This window comes from Ambystoma mexicanum, chromosome 2q (assembly GCF_040938575.1).
Source record: "Ambystoma mexicanum isolate Mex_15411 chromosome 2q, UKY_AmexF1_1, whole genome shotgun sequence".
Lineage (NCBI taxonomy): Eukaryota > Metazoa > Chordata > Amphibia > Caudata > Ambystomatidae > Ambystoma > Ambystoma mexicanum.
The window spans coordinates 925,484,229-925,502,946 of NC_090924.1; the positions used below are offsets into that span (position 1 = coordinate 925,484,229).

Here is an 18,718-nt window from a genome sequence, read left to right on the forward strand (position 1 = left end):
ACGTTGTTGTAATGCTCACATTGACTTAAGAAATGGCGGCCATGTATGTAGCATGTGAGCTGAATTGCTGTACTCTGTTTTATAGTATTCACACAAGTACAGACAGGCAAACAAAATAGGCTTAAGAATATAACAGTGTTACCACGAAAGCTGGCGATCTACAAAATGTCCACTAGAGGCCAATCCAAACAGGGCACGTAGTTGTATTGCTTTTTTTGTATTGCATTATTAAGATGAAACACAAAACTAAACTTTCTACACAAGTCACCACAACGTCTTCTATTGGTGCTTGTGCAATAGGTAAGCCGAGCTGTTTGCCTTTTTTTTCCAACAGTGATGTTATCCCTCCCAGACTGCCCTTTCTGTTTCGCTAGCTAACTCTATCTCTCTCCAATCTCTAAAGTCTCGCTCTCTAGTCTCTAAAGTCTAGTGGTTCCATCATGGGCCTGTTATCTGACTTACAGGGTTATGGTGTTTCCTGGCAAGATTGTAACGGTTACAATACCCAAAAGTTCTGCTCTTTTGGTGTATTAAACAAAGTGGCACCTCCCAGCATTGTGATTTTCTTGGAGTTGACCACGCATATCTGTGTTGAAGGGGGGTTAGGGTGAATCCTGTGGTCTAAGGTCTAATTTAACAAAGTAAACTAAAACGATGGAAACTCACTTTAAACAACTACATTTCATGTTACTGTTGTGGGATGAATTTGCTTAACGTGCGTTAGTATAAAACACAATTCCAGGGTCGCCATAGTTGCAGATTTAATGGGTGCTTGCATCCCAACCACTTCACAAAAATGCAATTCTGGCAATGCTGTAGGACAACTACTACACACAAAACTCCTAAAGGTCCAATACAGCCAACGTACTACTAAATGCACCTGGAAAAATCAATGAAATTAAGCTGATTTTAAGACGGGCAGAATACGCACCAGAAATAAAATGGCCCCGGTCGAAGAGGCAGCAGACCGCCATTTTGAAGCAGAATGCATTATTTGCCGCCAAACCTGAATACTAGTGTCTGTTTGTTTCCCTTTACGGTTTCATGTCTGCAAGTAACTCAGCAAATGTTCGGATCCTAACTATAAGGCGCTGCGTGTATTGCACTGCTGTAAACCACGCGTGTGTATATTTCGGTTGTACGTTTCAAATCATATCAATTATGGTAATTTAAAATTACCTATTCTGTTCATGGAATCTTTGTCCTTCGTAAAATTACAAAAATGCTCGATTTTACACCTTATCCTCTTGCATAAGAAACTAGAAATCTCGTGAGCAGAAATGTTGAACACGTTTCAATGTATATACATAACGAAAATACAACACAGAAAAGACAGCACAATAGAGCTTTATGCAAATGTGTGAGTCGTGGTTTGAGCCTGGAGCGGCAGGCCTGCACAGTACACTGTCCTCGCAGGTCAAGAGTTTGAGGGTCAGACTACATCTCTTAAAAAAACAATTAGTGGGATGGAAAATGTGTCCTCTCCGTGAACCCTTCTGGTCGTCCTGGCAAAGAACAGACTATGGGATTCAAAACAAAGGGCAGACTGCTGGCTTCATCTCAGAAATGTGGGCTGCTGCATTTACACTCAAAGCTCAAAAAAAGCACAGGCGCATCAAGCGAAATAACCAAACAAAAATCACAAAAGTGTACCTTGAACGAGAGGCGGCAGCCTTGCGCATTTCTAGCCATTTCCAGTTTTCCAACAAGCAGCAGTACATTTTTGCAGCTGGGTGTCCAAAGATGCCTTCGTAACCCCATTTTTTCCCAGGCAAACTCGGGGGTTCTTTGTTGGCCTTTGCAAGACGGTGGGCGTCGTGGTTGCTGCTGAATTGCAAACAAGTCATTACACGATCATATCAACAATGGTTCCAGGCGAAGTATTGCTAACAGACTGCAATAAATGTACACGTGTATATAGGGCTTTGCATTTGCATTCTTGTTTACAACGTGTCCTAGTCTAGGTGTGCAAAAAGTTATGCCGAAACTGTGCTGTGATTGCAGATCGGGTTAAACGCACAGAATATAATTTAATATAATGCATTTGAAGGCCCCAAAGGAAAGGAAGGATGCGAGTGAGGGGGTCTTTCATCATACAAACGTGTGCATTTGGAGCATCTATATTCCTCGAGCTAACTCCTCCGGTGTGCCCAGCCTGGGTATAATTACAAAGCTGCTGTCTTCCATATAGGCCTGATTTATAATGTGTTTTTCAATGGGATAGTGCTATTGTAAAACGCTTTTTTTTATAAATCAGGGCCTCGAATCGTACGTGGCCAGGAAAGCACAACAGACTGCAGCGCTGCCCAGAGTGTGTGTGTGTGAGTGTGTGTGTGTGTGCGCGCGCGCGCGTGCCGTTGGTCGAGACAGAAGTGTGTTGTCGTCAGTGAAAGTGTTTGGAGGCGCAGATAACTAGCAAGTCATCACACGAAACTCCGAGAATGCACGCACTCCCAAAAACAAGCAGATATGTTTTAATCTTGTGTGTGTCTGCAATGCAAACCGCAACCTAGCTGCAACCCTGGAATGCTTTCCACCCCAAATTCTTCAGCACACATGCCTTGGCCCTTATCGCCTCGGAGTTTAGGGTGAGCACGCGAGCACAAGCACAGAGTTCACGCGCGGTGGCAGACGATAAGCTCAGGCCGTGGAACAGGGATTTGCCCTTCTGGCGTTCCTCGCCACTCTCTGGCAGTGCCTTCCACTCACATTCTCTTTTGCTACCAAAAGAAAGCAGGGCTTTAGTGACAGGCTGTGAATGAACCGCAATCCACACTGCAGTCTCGTCGGACAGGGTGCCTTAAAAAGAGAAAGCCATTGGACTTCATGAACTAGTGCGCAGTACAAATGATTTCAAAACGGTACCTACGTCTGCGCGCATGGCCATGTGCAGTTTGTGCAACCATGACTGATAATTACGTCGGTGTCTTATGCCAGGGCAAGACATTATTAGGTGCGAACTGTGTTTGTCAAACAGGCGCCCCTCCATTTTCTCCTTTCATTTTCAGGAACCATGTCAGACAAGCGTAATTTGCCAAGGAAAGGCTAGAAGTACATCACAGACAACACAGAGTTAAGACACATCGGGAAGAGGTCATGTGCAACCTTTAATGATACGACTAAGCATTGCTTGCTTTTTCAAATTTTTGGCACTACACATTGCACAACAACACCCACAAGAAGCACAACAGGACTTCACGAACCATTTACACTCCGTCATATTTTATATATACACATCACGAAAGGCATATCAGTCAACATGTTTTCAGATAACTCCAACGCTGAGAAAGTCATCGTGTTTCACATCTCCCACCACATCTTAAACAGGCAGAGTGAGTGTGTGTGGGGAGTGCTAGGAAGGGGGGTGAGGGTTGGGAGTACAGAAGACACACAACATATACATTGAATTCAAACAGAAATGTATATAAGTCAGCGAATCCGTGTTTTGGAGGAGGGTCAAGGGGGGGTTCGGATGCCGCCTTCGCGGATATTCCGTGGGATCACTCCAGGCAAATACGAGTTGAGACACAGGCTGAAGGAAGAGCTTAGCGAGTGTCGTTAACACTTCTCTCCGTGGCGTTTGCAGAACAATAAAACGGTCCACTTGGGAGCAGTATTGACTCGATCGTTGTGCTGTAAGCACACGGTGCAGCCGCATAAATAGAAAAAAAAGTCATCTTATCCGATGTGTAAATAACGTTGGCCATTGTCCTCTTTGGGGGATAAATAAGGTCCCTATACAAGACAAGTTTCTTCCTATATACACAATGTTTTGGTCCATATATTAACACACAAGAAATGAGGCGAAAGAGACAAACAGCAATTAAAGCGCTGGTGAGTTTGGCGTGGTGGAGCTTTCTAGGCGCTGGGGGTGTATTTTCTGTTGCTGGCTGGCAGAAGGTGGGTTGGCGGAGCGCATCTTGGTGTTGGGAAGTTTGTGGTCTTTTTTCCATTTCATCCTCCGGTTCTGGAACCAGATCTTAACCTGGCGCTCGGACAGGCACAGGGTGTGGGCGATCTCGATGCGGCGCCGGCGGGTCAGGTAGCGGTTAAAGTGGAACTCCTTCTCCAGCTCTAGAACTTGCTGGCGGGTGTAGGCGGTCCGAGACCTTTTGGGCTCCCCTCCGGTGTAATTTGGGTTAACTGAACAAACACATGGGGGGAAAAAATGAATTGTGACAATTATTATATTAAAAAGTGGCACCTCAGTTGAAATAAGAAGGGCAAGCGGTGTCACAGGCTCCTGACAACGCGCAACAAAGGAGGGTCGTAAAATATTCCGATGGCCATTTGCCTGAGAAAAGCTTCAAAGACACATGGCCCGGAGCCGCTGGCAGGCCGGCGAAATTTATGGCCGGTTTAATTGCGGCCCTTAACAGTTTGGTTGTCATAAATCTTCCGGTTGAGGTGGGGCACCAAAACAAAACGAGCATCTTTTACCCTCTCTTAGAGGTGCTGAGACTCTTCTCGGGCGTGCCACTTTTTTTCTGGCGTGCTGGCTCATGCAATACCCCATCAACTGTGCAGTGTGTGGGGCAGGGATGAGTTAGAGTACACCCAGGAGAATGAGCGGGACGTGGAAGGGGGGATCCCTTCAGGTAAGCGGCGGGGGCTCCCGTCAGCGCCGGCGGGTTAAGGATGTGCAAGAGGCTGTGTTGCAGGATGGGTGGGGAAGGGGACTAGTCACAGCCTCGCTAGGGGTATGGCAGAATTGCCACCAGGGAGGTTCATCTCCCACTGATAAGCAGAGGCAAAAGTAGCATGCTCTGATCTATACGGGTACGAGGGGGGGGGGGTCCTCAAAACTTGCCTAGCTGGGTGCGGAGCGCTGCGAGACGCTGAGCTGGGGTAGCGTGGGTTTTGTCCAGGGGGGGGTCCTGGGATACCTGCCTCGGTGGAGCACTCACCCGTGTTGACGTGCACTTTCTTCATCCAGGGGTAGACCACGGGCTGCTCCTTGCCCTTGCCGTCGGGCAGCAGGCTCTGCTCCGCCAGCGCGCAGGAGGGTTCGGGGGGCAGCAGGGACTCGCAGTGCTGCAGGGGCTGAGGCTTCCTGGCGGGCAGGAGGTGGCTTGGCTGAAGGAGGGCTGGAGGCTGCCGCTGCGCCTCCTCCGTCGCCGCCTGCTGCTGCTGCTGCGGTGGCTGGTGCTGGCTTGGCCCATGCCGGTAGCCGTAGCCCTCCTCTGGGTAGCTGCGAGGTCGCGGGTACAGCGCCTCGGCCGGCGGAGGCTGGTAGCCGGGTTCCCGCGGCCGCTCGTAGTACTCGGCGGTCGGCGGAAGGTACCCGCCCTGCGAGTACTCCTCGCACGGAGGGAACTTGGGCTCGATGTAGTTGGAGTTTATCAAAAAGGAACTCATGCTCATTAATTTGTTGAAGTGCAAAAAAACATTTACTAATTTTTTTTCTCGCCTTGTCGTTTTTCTGGTCTCCGCAGAGCCCGCCCCCTCGCTGTCAAGTGTACAAAGTTGGAAGGGCCACGTGATCGGCGGGGCCAATGGCAGCAACCGCCGCGGAACCCGGATGAGGAAGTGGACGGTGATGAATGTTCTGTGGCAGATCCCTGCCCAGAAAAGCCCCCCGACACCCCCCCAGCAGCAGCCTACCTATACCCCAACCTCATGGGTAATCGTGCGTCCAGTCGTTCCCGCAACTGCCCTGGAGGAAAGAGACAAACGTACAAAGCAATTGCTGCACAACACCACAACAACCGCTCACACAACCGCTCGCACGCAGGAAAACCCCTCCTTACAAGTTGCAATTGTTTTATTTTCCGAAGTCTTCCAGGTTTGCTGCTTTGGAGAAGTAGTGTGCACGGGGGTCAGATGTGGAGTTTCAAATAATCTTCATGTCAACGCATAAAATGACCACTCACAGGGATCTTGACAGACCCACAGTTATAACCGTGTGGTGTGACGTGGATTGTCTCCAATCTGATCCCAAATTCCCTTTATATATGACCTGTGAGTCACTCATTTGGGCATCGAGGCCCACCATTAGGATTACATTGTGCAAAGCACCGCGTATGTAGTCTGGAAATACCCTATGTAGACCCTTGTAGCAATTAGAGATGTTCTGTTTTTAGACTGCACTCCCTCAGGTGCACCCACAATCTCTATCGTCAGCATTCTACAAGCCACCCCTTTATTGCCTGGGGCCCCCTCATTTACTCACTATCGTCCATTTCTCCCCTGTCACCTCTGGGTGACCCCCCCCCCCCCAGGCGCTCGTGGAATCGTATACTCGAGACAGGGCCTCTACCCCTATTTCCCCACTTATTCTCCTTCGCCAGTTACGAGAATGTAACTGACACGCACTGGGCGTCTGCCATTTTGTGCCGGCTCTGAAGCAATGCGTGTAATATCGCAAAACTATGCGCCCGCGTAGGAGAACGCGGGTCGTCTCAGCATATAAGGCAATATATGCGCGCCATTTCAGAAACCATAGTATCTGTCCAGCCAAATACAACCTAGGCCTCCTCGGTGGATTTTAATGGCACGTATCTCCTGCAATTGAATATAGGCACCTCGAAGGACTGGTTCAGCAGGAACCTCTGCTGGCCGCTCACCCTGGCTAGGGAGCGAGAGCGCCACTGGAAGCAAGGCCACTGAAATACATTATCATTCATTTCATTTGAAGGTAATGATGCAGAGGTTGGAAACTGCCATTTTAATCGAACACACAGGGCCCCATCTGAGCTAAAATGCCATTATAACTGAACGGCAGCAAAATGGAGGGACGCCGGTGAGACTGAATGGCGGGCATTCATTTGCCAGGAGCCCGGCCCCATCTTTTCTTTTACAGTTGAAGCAGCGCCGTAGTTATCCGTATTTGCATTGTGTGTATTGGTCAGGGTAGTATTTCCTTTTAGAATTTAGCAGCACTGCCCCAGGTTGATATTGTTTGCAGCGCCGAGCGGAGCTCTTCAATTCGAAACATCCAGAGAAAGGGGCCCTTCTGGCTGGAACGATTTCAACATTGAACATATGTATTCTCTGCACTTTGAAGGGGTGCGGGGTGCCTTTATGTTGCAATTATTTACGTATAGAATATGACATAGAATGTACAAACGCATTGGTGGAGAAACCCAATATCAAGTGCAGCCGCACGCACCCTCAGCGCGTGTCTGAGCAATATTAAAAGCCATGTACTAAAAAGCAAAAGTGATATGTGAGCAAGCAAAGCCGTCTTTTACATCTGCGACATGCAATGCAGCTACGTGTATGCTTCCTCTGCACTTGCTGTGTGTAAATAGTTGACAGAAGGTTCACGTCTCATAACTAGTTAAATGGGGAGTAACGTTTTCACATTTTCGAAACGATTGGTCTGGAAGAAAGGCGTAATTGCCAATGGAACTAGTGTGTGTGTGTGTGTGTGTGTGTGTGTGTGTGTGTGTGTGTGTGTGTGTGTGTTTTTTTTTTTAAAAGGCTGGTCAACAATAACAGTGCAGGAGCGGGATGGATGGTTGGAGGGATAGATGGATGGAGGGATGGATGGAGGGATAGATGGATTGGGAATAGATGCAGGGATGGATGGAGGGATAGATGGATGGAGGGAGAGATGGGTGGACGGATGGATGGATAGGTGGGTGGATAGAGGGATGTATAGATGAATGGAGGGGTAGATGGATGGAGGGGTAGATGGATGGATGGACAGATGTAGGATGGAGGGATAGATGGGTGGAGGAATGGATGGAGGGACAGATGGATGGAGGCATTGATGGGTGGACGGATGGAGGGATAGGATAGATAGATGGATGGATACATGGATGGAGGGATGGATAGATAGATGGATGGATAGAGGGGTGGATGGGTCTAGGTGGGCTATAGAATTTCCAGAAAAATACATAAATATACGAACAGTGGAAAGCAACACATCATTCAATATTTTCAACATAATTCTCTTTTTTGTGTGAAAGTAGCTTAAAGCACAACATACCACAAATGAAATCTCCCTAGGCGGTGGTGCGCCTATGTGTTCTGTGCAAAATTTGATTATGTGTTATTTCAAACAATTTACTAAAAAATAGAAACATCTGAAAAATATATAAGTAGATTAAAAGTACAAATGGCCCGTTTTGAATGAAAACACACGCCCACCCCGTGCTCCCCCAAACACCTTTACACACGTTCACAGACTCAACATTCCAGCTGAGAGTCAGTAGGAGCCCCTGGCTGTGTTTTCCAGATAATGAGGGCCAGAGTTACAAAGCCTTTTTCAATTTTGTTTTCCCATTCAATATAGTGTTTGTAAATCAGGCCGTATCTTTCGCCGAAGCCTGATTTTCCAGGGCACTTAGAACGCCTTTTGCTTTCCTTGTGTGGTGCGTGTGGCCTGCTCCTTCTCCCTGAGGCCCCCCTACCACAAACATGGAGTGCATCCAGACCGCCGTGGGTATCTCCCCGCACAGGCACTCAGGCATTTCTCCTGCAAGATGTCTCTCTCTCTCTCTCTCTCTCTCTCTCTCTCTGTCACAGTAAACATCGACCTACCGTGCCTGGAAACGTCCCGTGTCTTCTGTGTGCAAGGAGCCAGCTCTACACACGAAGATATAACATAACTGTGCAAATGGCGCGGCGGCGCTCAGATAACACCTTTCGGCGGACCTTCTCAAAGGAGACGCCGGCCACTTAAGGGCTGCATACAAGGGTTTCATTCTCCGGACAAACAGGATGGAAAGTCCCGCTATGGCCAATTAATGGAAAAACGTGTACACTCCACGCTAAAGGGTGAAATGCACGGCCTTATAAAAGGTACATACATATTGTTTCTGCGAATGCTGCCAGGCTCCCGAACTTTCGCTGGTGTTCCGAGAGGCACAGATGGCGGGAAGGGCAGAGACGGGCGCAGGGGCCTCTGGCAGGGGCCGGGTTTCTGCTACTTTGAATATATTTGAAAGTGCTTATCCTCTTGAATGCACTCCTGTCCGGGGCTGCGGAGTGACCGCGCAGTGACACCGTGCGCGTTTTGTTTCTTATTAATCTCGCGCACTGACAGTCTTTGTTAAATAACAAGGCGTGCTGCCCTTCACCAGGCGACATTTTCATATTTGTTAGACACGGTGACCTGAAGTTCACCTCAGCCTTGGTCTCAGTTTTTTTCTTCCCTCTGCAGCCCCCCAGCCCCCTCCTCTCTTCAGGGAGCTGCACAGTGTCTTTTAGGCAGCAGGGTGCTTGCAGAGGCCGCTTTTTTCTATAAAGGCGAAATAGCCCAACCATATTACTTTGTCGACTCTATCGAGTGTTTATTATTTTTAAGTGGAGAAACCCACAGAAAGGAATTGTTTGCTCTTTGTGGCTTTGCACCGAAGGGATTTAAAAACCACCCCTGTTTTCTGGCTGCAGGAATCACGCAGTGCCCTCTGTGCACTTTACCGAAAGACAGAGGCCTTAAAGCGAAGGGGCGCTCTTATAGGCGCACGAGAGAGGGTTCTGTAACAGGCGGGCTAGAAGTGCAGCTTTATTAAAGAAGGGGTGCAAACCAGGCCACGGCACTTGGTGGCAAAACTATCAACTGCAAAATACATGCTAAAAAGCGTATTCCGTGGCAAAGTGGCGTCCAGTATTAATATGGACTAGTCTATGCAACTAACAGCCGTTTGCACGTTGCGGGCACGGAGGCCAACCAAACGCAAGACGCTGTTTTCTCCCTGGAATTCACATGAAAGGCCACGCATTTGCGTTAGTGGCCATTGCGAGGTGCTTGTGCACAAGTAATCCGATGTCAGGGTCCTCACTGGGCCACTATGCGAGAGCGCTTGCTCCGCATACATAGCGCCTAAACTGTAAACTTCCAATGACCAGGTCTCTGGGCAAGCGTAGCATGCAAGGGCAGCGTTCCTTGCCCTTTACCCTTGGCGTGCATTTAAATGTGTAACTGGCGTGGGCAGCGCGCTCTGCTGAGTCTCTATGGGAATAGTCCCCAGACGGATTCACAGAGTGTTTTCCAATGGGATTTCACCATTCTAAAATGCTTATTTGAATAAGTGGTTTTGAAAGTAGCGGGAGGTTTCGTTTCCCATTGCAGAACGGTTTAACTATAAGGACGTGTGGGTGGTTTTGTTTTTTGTTTTGTACAACTGGTCGTTTTCCCTCGTAAAACATACACAAGTAAACGGTGTGCACTGATTTTTTTGTTTTTGCACTGAACAAAAACACACGTTGAAGGTCACTGGTGGAGTCGGAAAAAGCGTCTCCGAGCAGCGCAGACTTGGGGTACCATAGAGATATGCAGGAGCTATACTGCACACCCCGAGCCTGCGTCTGATTGAAAGGAGGGGCCTAGAAGCCCCCCTTCTACACCCACATACATGTTCTGTGTGGGCATACACTACTTCTAATGTCCTCCACTTTCACAATGACCCAGAAATGCCTTCGATTTCATGGAACATGGCGGTGAGGATCGCATCTGACTGGGGTGCACACTCGTATTCACACCCCAGTCTCGCAGAAATTGCGAATCAGAACTTTATTCCAATGGACTGTTGCCCCCATCCCTTCTGCTGCACCCCCCCTCCCCCGAAGTGCCATGCTGCGGCCCATCCTGGCAGCAGCAAGCCCGCCTCACCCAAGCAGCAACGCCTCATTTACACACGCGCTTTTCAGTGGAAAAATCCCATTGAAAAACGATTTGAAAATCAGGTCCACCAAATACCTTACTTCGTTCTTCAAATTTGGGTATATGAGCACATGAACGATCTCAGTTTATGGTGTGTAATGACATCAATTTATCACAGCGCTTTGATGCCCTAGGGTGAGCTAGCGCTATATAAAAACTGGTCTTATTATTATTACTATTAGTATATATGCACACACACACACACAGCACATGTCACACACATCGTACACATCCACACACATCACACACACACAGTTTGAACACAGCATACGTCTACCTGCATATCACTCTGGTTCATTCGCGTCACCAATTGCCAATCAATCGAAACGCAGTCAATATTTTAGGAGCTAAAATGAAAAGAGAAGCCTCTTTTGTTGGACGGCGCTTTTCTCCCCTTTGTCAGCGAGCGGGGTGACCCGGCGTCCGCTCGGGTTCACCTGGGGGCCACGCCGCGGTGCCCGCGTAACTCACAGCTATTGCCGCCTTTGTGCCGATGATAGCCAAGGCCTCGGCCCTCACTTTGACACCCAGCTCCGTCTGGCAGATGACTGGGGCCGCTGCTAGCCGTACACTTTTGACCCTCAACTTTTTGACCTCCAGTCGTGACGCCCGAACCGCAAAGATACCCAACGCCTAGCAGGCTCGTGCTGGCAGGAAGGCCACACTCGTGTTAATATGAGGCTGCACATTTTTCGAAACCGACATTCATGATCTATTTTAAGCAACGCAAACTTTTAAACTTCGTAGGCAAGAGGCGGCCCATCCAGCTCAGAGTCCTCCCCTGGCGCGTTGGGTGAACCCGAATAGCTGAGCGCCCCCCCCCCCCCCGCCCCCCTGCCCAGTGCGCGTGAAAGCTTGGGGTAAGTTCGGAATGTACCAGAATGGAAGAACGCGGGGTAAAAGCGGGGGTTTTGGCAACTGAATGCTGAATAGCGGGCATGGAGGCTGCTCCCCGCTCCCCTCGGCGGAGTGGAGCCTGGGCGCAGGGCTTGGCTGTGAACTTGGTCTAAAGCGGGCTCTGCTGGTGACTGCCGGGCCTGCACATCTATCTTCCGCTGCATTTACTTAACCCGCCGGTGAACTGCAAGAGCCATCATTCGTCAAGCGGGGACAGATTTCACCCCGAGCGAGGGCTGCTTCACCGCACTGCCATAATAGCCTACTCACCCCCCCTAGCAAATATTATTATGTACGCTCCAAAAATGGGGCCTGCCAGGGGACACGAGCTTTTCGCGTTTCGGAACCGAATCTTTTTTTACGAATCATTCTTTTCAAGTGGATTGGCTGGGTATGATAAAATGCGTGCACCTGCCTTTAAAATGTTCTTGAACTTCCAATTCTTGTTTTTAATTTCCCAACGGCCAGCAGAAGAGGACCAACGCCGAGTGTGCGAATGGGCAGGGTGCTTTTTTTTTATTCAAAAAAAGTTCGACGAGAATCCAAGATTCGTCAAGAGGCAACGCGTATCCCCGAATATTCCATAGGTTTACAACATCTGTCTTCCCAGATTGAAAAAAAAACAACAACCCGCCTGTGCGACTTGTGCACAGCTGGGGATGTTTACCAATTTCACGAAAGAACTTTAATTTCTATTCCAAGAGGTGTGTGCGCTCGCCTTGGACCACACGGCAGAGCCCCGGCAGGGTCTGCGCGTGGAGTCAAACGTGAAATCAACACAACTTCTCGGAGCTACACAAACTGGAAATACTGGGGGCTGTCAACAGATAAACCAGCACTATTCAGCTCCGGGAACTTTACAAAAACCAACAAGTTGCCATATGAAAGCACTGCTCTAAAAATATGTGCTTTGGAAAAAGTGTGTAATAAATATATAATTAAGCTTGTGTTTGTATAAATTACAAAATCTCAGCAGGCACATGGGCAAGCAGGGAGTTGTGTATTCGACTAACGACATTTCTACTACGGTACAAAATAAAACGTAATTTATTGTAGCATGCGCACATGTTCATGGTGCTACCGCTGATTTAAAAAAAAAAAAGCGCCTCCATTCGGCATTACTTTCCAGGTGCATCCGAGTGTTGCATTGAGGGAGTTCGTTTTATATGGAAACGGATTTTGAGATTAAATAAGACTCGGCAGTAATTTCCAGTACACGGTGTTTGCGAATTGACCCAGCAGCAACATCCAGTCCTACGTTTTCTCGAATGTTTTAAATGTCATTGTTTAGGCACTACACTGAACCCAACGACTCCGCAGCAATAGCCAGTCCAATGAGTTTGCGCACATTTTAAATATCATTGATTAGATGCTGGAGTGACCTCAGTGATTCGGCAGCAATAGCCAGTCCAATGTGTTTGCAAATATATTAAATATCATTGTTTAGGCGCTAGACTCAACCCAGTGGCTGGGCAGCAATATCCAGTCCAATGTGTTTGCAAATATTTAAAATGCCATTGTGTAGATGCTGCAACGACCTCGGTGATTCTGCACCTATAGCCAGTCCAATGGGTTTGCAAATATTTTAAATTGTGTTTAGGCGCCACACTGAACCCAGTGTCTCTGCACCTATAGCCAAGCCCAATGGGTTTGCAAATATTTTAAATTGTGTTTAGGCGCTACACTGAACCCAGTGTCTCTGCACCTATAGCCAGTCCAATGGGTTTGCAAATATTTAAAATGCCATTGTGTAGATGCTGCAACGACCTCGGTGATTCTGCACCTATAGCCAGTCCAATGGGTTTGCAAATATTTTAAATTGTGTTTAGGCGCTACACTGAACCCAGTGTCTCTGCACCTATAGCCAAGCCCAATGGGTTTGCAAATATTTTAAATTGTGTTTAGGCGCTACACTGAACCCAGAGTCTCTGCACCTATAGCCAGTCCAATGGGTTTGCAAATATTTTAAATTGTGTTTAGGCGCTACACTGAACCCAGTGTCTCTGCACCTATAGCCAAGCCCAATGGGTTTGCAAATATTTTAAATTGTGTTTAGGCGCTACACTGAACCCAGTGTCTCTGCACGTATAGCCAGTCCAATGGGTTTGCAAATATTTTAAATTGTGTTTAGGCGCTACACTGAACCCAGTGTCTCTGCACCTATAGCCAAGCCCAATGGGTTTGCAAATATTTTAATTTGTGTTTAGGCGCTACACTGAACCCAGTGTCTCTGCACCTCTAGCCAGTCCAATGGGTTTGCAAATATTTTAAATTGTGTTTAGGCGCTACACTGAACCCAGTGGATCCGCAGCAATAACCAGTTCAATGTGTTTCCAACTGTTTTAAATACCACTGTTAAGGTGCTGCAATGACCTCAGTGACTTTGCAGCCACAGCCAGTCCAATATTTTTGCGAATTGACTCCCAGCAGCCACAGCCCGAGATGTTAGCGAATATTTTAAACATCATTGGTTAGGTGCTGCCATGAACCCTGTGCTGCCAACTGCCTGGATGCATTTTCGGCAAACTTGCATTGTGGCTCACGCCTTGCAAGTTTGGTTTGGGCGACTTTTGTGTAAATTGTGTACAGTCCTAACGCAAAATCTGGCCTGGCCTGGGTTGGCGTTCTGTGTGTGTGTGATGAGGCCATAGCTGCGGAAAGGCCACTACCACAGCTACAATGCAGGAGGTGTGCTGCACTATCACTATGGTACAGTGGGCCTGATTCACAAATCGATTTTCACTGGGAGAAGAACCCCACCCAAACAATGTTTTTCAATGGAACATCCTATTAAAGAACACTTTGTGAGTGAGGCTTGGGTGTGCTCTGCAGATTTTGTTTAAGCTACGGTGTGTTTTGCGCTACTTGATTCTCCATAATATTGCACAGTGTGGAGCGTTTTGCTGCCCATTAATGCGGGGTATCACCTACACTACCAGGCCAGGACACTGTGCAGTGCTGCACTATATTACCTTGACCATATGACAAAGATCACACTGCACTAAATCAGTGTATAGAGAATATCATACAGTAGGGAGCGCTCTGCTGTCCCTTAATGCAGGGTATCATCTGCACTACGAGGCCAAGATACCATGCAGTGCTGCACTATATTACCACAACTAAGATCAAACTGCACTAAATCAATGTACAGCGAATAACTTACTGTATGGAGCGTTCTGCTGACCCTTAATACAGGGTATCATCTGCACTACGAGGCCAGGACACTGTGCAGTGCTGCACTATATTACCTTGACCATACGACAAAGATCACACTGCACTAAATCAGTGTATAGAGAATATCATACAGTAGGGAGCGCTCTGCTGTCCCTTAATGCAGGGTATCATCTGCACTACGAGGCCAAGATACCATGGAGTGCTGCACTATATTACCACAACTAAGATCAAACTGCACTACATCAATGTACAGAGAATAACTTACAGTATAGAGAGTTCTGCTGTCCCTTAATGTGGGGTATCATCTGCACTACGAGGCAAGGACACCATGCAGTGCTGCACTATATTACCACGACCATATGACTAAGATCAAACTGCACTAAATCAATGTACAGGTGATAACTTACAGTATGGAGCATTCTGCAGTCCCTTAATGCAGGGTATCATCTGCACTACGAGGCCAGGACACTGTTCAGCGCTGCACTATATTACCACAACCATATGACTAAGATCAAACTGCACTAAATCAATGTACAGGTGATAACTTACAGTATGGAGCATTCTGCAGTCCCTTAATGCAGGGTATCATCTGCACTACGAGGCCAGGACACTGTTCAGCGCTGCACTATATTACTTCAACCATATGACTAAGATCAAACTGCCCTAAATCAATGTACAGGTGATAACTTACAGTATGGAGCATTCTGCAGTCCCTTAATGCAGGGTATCATCTGCACTACGAGGCCAGGACACTGTTCAGCGCTGCACTATATTACTTCAACCATATGACTAAGATCAAACTGCCCTAAATCAATGTACAGGTGATAACTTACAGTATGGAGCATTCTGCAGTCCCTTAATGCAGGGTATCATCTGCACTACAAGGCCAGGACACTGTGCAGTGCTGCACTATATTACTTCAACCATATGACTAAGATCAAACTGCACTAAATCAACATACAGAGAGTCACGCACAGTGTGTAGTACCCTGCGTTCCCTTAATGCGGGGCATCATCTGCACTACGAGGCCAGGCTACGGTACAATGCTGCACTATATCACTACGACCATGTGACTGAGATCAAACTGCACTAAATCAATGTACAAAGAACAACGCACATTCTGCTTTGCCTAAATGCAGGGCATCTGCAGTAGGAGGCCAGGATGCCGTGCAATGCTGCACCATATCACTACGGCCATATGACTGAGATCAAACTGCACTAAATCACTGCACGGAGGGTGTTTGCTGGAGCTATGATCCAGCGATAAACGTCGTGTTCAGCAGTAGCAGGATATTACGGTAAGCCAAGGTAGCAAGGTAAACTACACATTATATCCGCCACCGCACTAGGCAGGGCGAAACAAACAGAATTGGTTGGATTAACAGAGCATTTTTCAATGGGAACATGTCATTGAAAAACAATTTGGGAATCATGCAGCCAGCCCCGGAGCCCACTATTATCAGCATAACACAGAGTTTGGCGTTCACAATGTTGTGTACTCGAGGTGTGCTTAGCAATCATCTGTGTTGTTGTGGATGAGTTATTCCCAGCAGCACACTAATATTGGGCATTTTCACCTACAGAGCCCACGCCTCATTTGTTTGAGAACCCCACTCTTTAAATCTCCAGAGTAAATACCTGAGGTAGGGGCCTACATGAGCAATGCACCTCCATTCGCCTAATAAAGATTTGTGTACAAGACTGTATGTTTGCTCTTTTGTCTGCTGAGCACAATCGTCTTCACATGTGTATTCTCGCAAACAGAGGCGTTGCTAGGGGTACAGGGGTGCTGAGGGGGCTATTGCCCCAGGTCTTTTGGCTGTAGCTCCAGGTAGAAGCTCAGGGGCCACAACCAAAAGGCTGTCTAGCCCCGAGTCCCGACAGTCTCAACATTAGTGTAGCCCCGGATCTTTTCCTGACCTAGCAACACCCCTGCTTGCAAACTCCATTTCTCAGTCTTTTCCCCACTAATGAAGATTGCAGCTAAAAGAAGCCTGGGTAGAAATATTGCATTATTGCATTTGCATGTTTATGTGCTTGATATCCGTCAAGGCGCTATGAGGCAACCAAAGTGTGCGGTGCAAGCCCCACACAAAGGATATAACACAAATAAAAGAAAACCAAGGAATGCACATGGCAGAGAGGAGGGCTAGACCCCAAATCCCTGACAGACCCGGCGGATTGCATCTCCGCATACTTGGGGTGGGGGGGAGGAAAGGGTTTTCCGGGCATGTGCCATCATTTCGAGGAAGGGGGTGACGTTTGCACACCTCCAAAGTATCCTAACAGTTTCACCGTTGTGCTAGTGCAAAGGGTTCACAAATCCCTAAATTGTGAGTGCTGGAAACAATACCCAGAAAAAAAAGCAGGCATCTGTGTAATGTAGCAATACTATCGGGGTGCTGCGCCATCACTGGGGTGAACAAACACCATTACGTAAAAGCAGCAACACAGGGAAGCTTGGATTGTGTAAGCGGCATAGACGGCTCCCAATTTCAAAGACTGCTGGTTCCATTGCATTTTAGAATATGTTGCGTCCTTGGGTATATGTGTGTACACATTCAGGGGGGGGGGTCGTCGATTCGGGCATTGTAGCTAAAACAGGATGCAGGGTTGAAGCTACCCAGTTAGTTCGTGGAGGCCCCCCACCCCAAATATATGCTTTTATTTCCAGGGGTCTGTTTGAACTTACACCACAACCATTTTCGGGACCGCAAAGCCCACACACCCGATATGTGTAAACTACGCCTAGATAACCTCATTCTAACCCTCAAAACCCTCACGCAAAACCTCAATAGACTCACTGGTGACCTCAAGCTACTCCGTCTAAACTGCACTAGCCTCACCTGAAACCTCAACATTTCCCCCAAACCCCCGATGTGCTCAACCCAGCCTTTGTTGATACCCGCACTTCACACCTCCATGCACTCACTGGAACGCCCGAGGGCCCGATTTAGAAACGCCTTTTCTTATAGGAGCCCCCTCCCGGAACGCCCGAGGGCCCGATTTAGAAACGCCTTTTCTTATAGGAGCCCCCTCCCCGCTCCCCCCTTGGAAAACCGATGTGTAAATTAGGCCCTACACGATGGAAACTTCAATAACCACACATCTGGACTGCAAGCCACAATGTTATAGCCACAGGCTTCTGCATCCTCGTCCAGCATACTAGCTGCCATTACTCTCGCGCACTGTCACACTGCAAAAGCTCTGCCGCCACTCACGTTTGGGAGCACGTGTAAGTGGCACGCCAGAGTGCACGGATTGGCCCCTGCCATGCCCGTCTACCCACTGATTAAACATTGCAGAGCTCATTACTGAAAAGTAACAATGTTCCTCGGTGGTGGTACACGTCCTCCCACACTCTGAAGAGCCTTGATCCTAATATGTCATGAAAATTAACGATGGTGAGAAAACAAAGCCAGGGCCCAAAGGCCTAAAGAGATCAGGCGCCTGGCGATAAGCTTGAGAGTGAGTGGCACTCTGGTAAGCACACCCTCACAGGCATCGCACAGGGCCCCCTTGTGAGGTGGTCTCCCAAAGCAGAACTCAAAACAGGCACACACACAAGTATTTCTGCTAATTCGCCTGTGAAGTAATGAAAGAAGTGGCAAATGGCAGTATATCGATAGATAGGTAAGCAAAGAGATAGAAGCGAGGTAGATGGATGGATGCATACACCGATGGGTAGATAGATAGAAGTCGTGTAAACTTTATCGGCAAACTCATTTGATGGCGAGTAAACAGCCAGAACCGGGCCGAAGCTTTAAAAGGAAAGGGACGATGTGCTGCCCTGAAAAAGGAAAGGATGTGCTATCCCCTTGCATTCAATGCTGGGGATTCTAAGACTGGCGTTAAATCCGGCAATAAAGTGCTTTGTTTAGTGATCACACTCCGGTGAGAAGGCGCTTTTCTGTGGCAGCACAAAGCTGGGGCCTACCCTGCCTTTGTTATTCAGGAAACCAACTATTAATTGGGTCATAAAACTCTTGAAAGCACAGGCTGAGTTCCCGAACTTTCTTTGAAGTCCTACAA

The 18,718-nt window shown here is 47.9% G+C and overlaps 3 protein-coding genes across 4 annotated transcripts in view; all 3 read right to left on the reverse strand.

Moving 5' to 3' along the window:
- HOXA3 (homeobox A3) overlaps positions 1-18,718 on the reverse strand; it is a 238,188-nt gene that overhangs the window by 207,092 nt on the left and 12,378 nt on the right. Inside the window, exon 1 of one of the 2 annotated variants that reach the window (XM_069648224.1) lies at positions 1,654-1,789. The exons of the other annotated variant lie outside the window; for it this stretch is intronic. The gene's annotated coding sequence lies outside the window, so the exon portion shown is untranslated. Of the gene's footprint in view, positions 1-1,653; positions 1,790-18,718 lie in introns of those variants that run through there. 2 annotated transcript variants of the gene reach the window in all.
- Positions 1-18,718, reverse strand: part of HOXA10 (homeobox A10) — a 267,303-nt gene that overhangs the window by 205,772 nt on the left and 42,813 nt on the right. The window contains exon 3 of the mRNA XM_069648227.1: positions 1,654-1,824. The gene's annotated coding sequence lies outside the window, so the exon portion shown is untranslated. The remainder of the gene's footprint in view (positions 1-1,653; positions 1,825-18,718) is intronic.
- On the reverse strand, positions 3,089-5,469 carry HOXA4 (homeobox A4). Its single transcript, XM_069648229.1, has 2 exons — positions 4,908-5,469; positions 3,089-4,143 (listed from the first exon to the last, which is right to left on the reverse strand). Exons 1-2 carry the CDS (start codon positions 5,362-5,364, stop codon positions 3,824-3,826), a joined length of 777 nt encoding a protein of 258 aa, XP_069504330.1. The 5' UTR covers positions 5,365-5,469; the 3' UTR covers positions 3,089-3,823.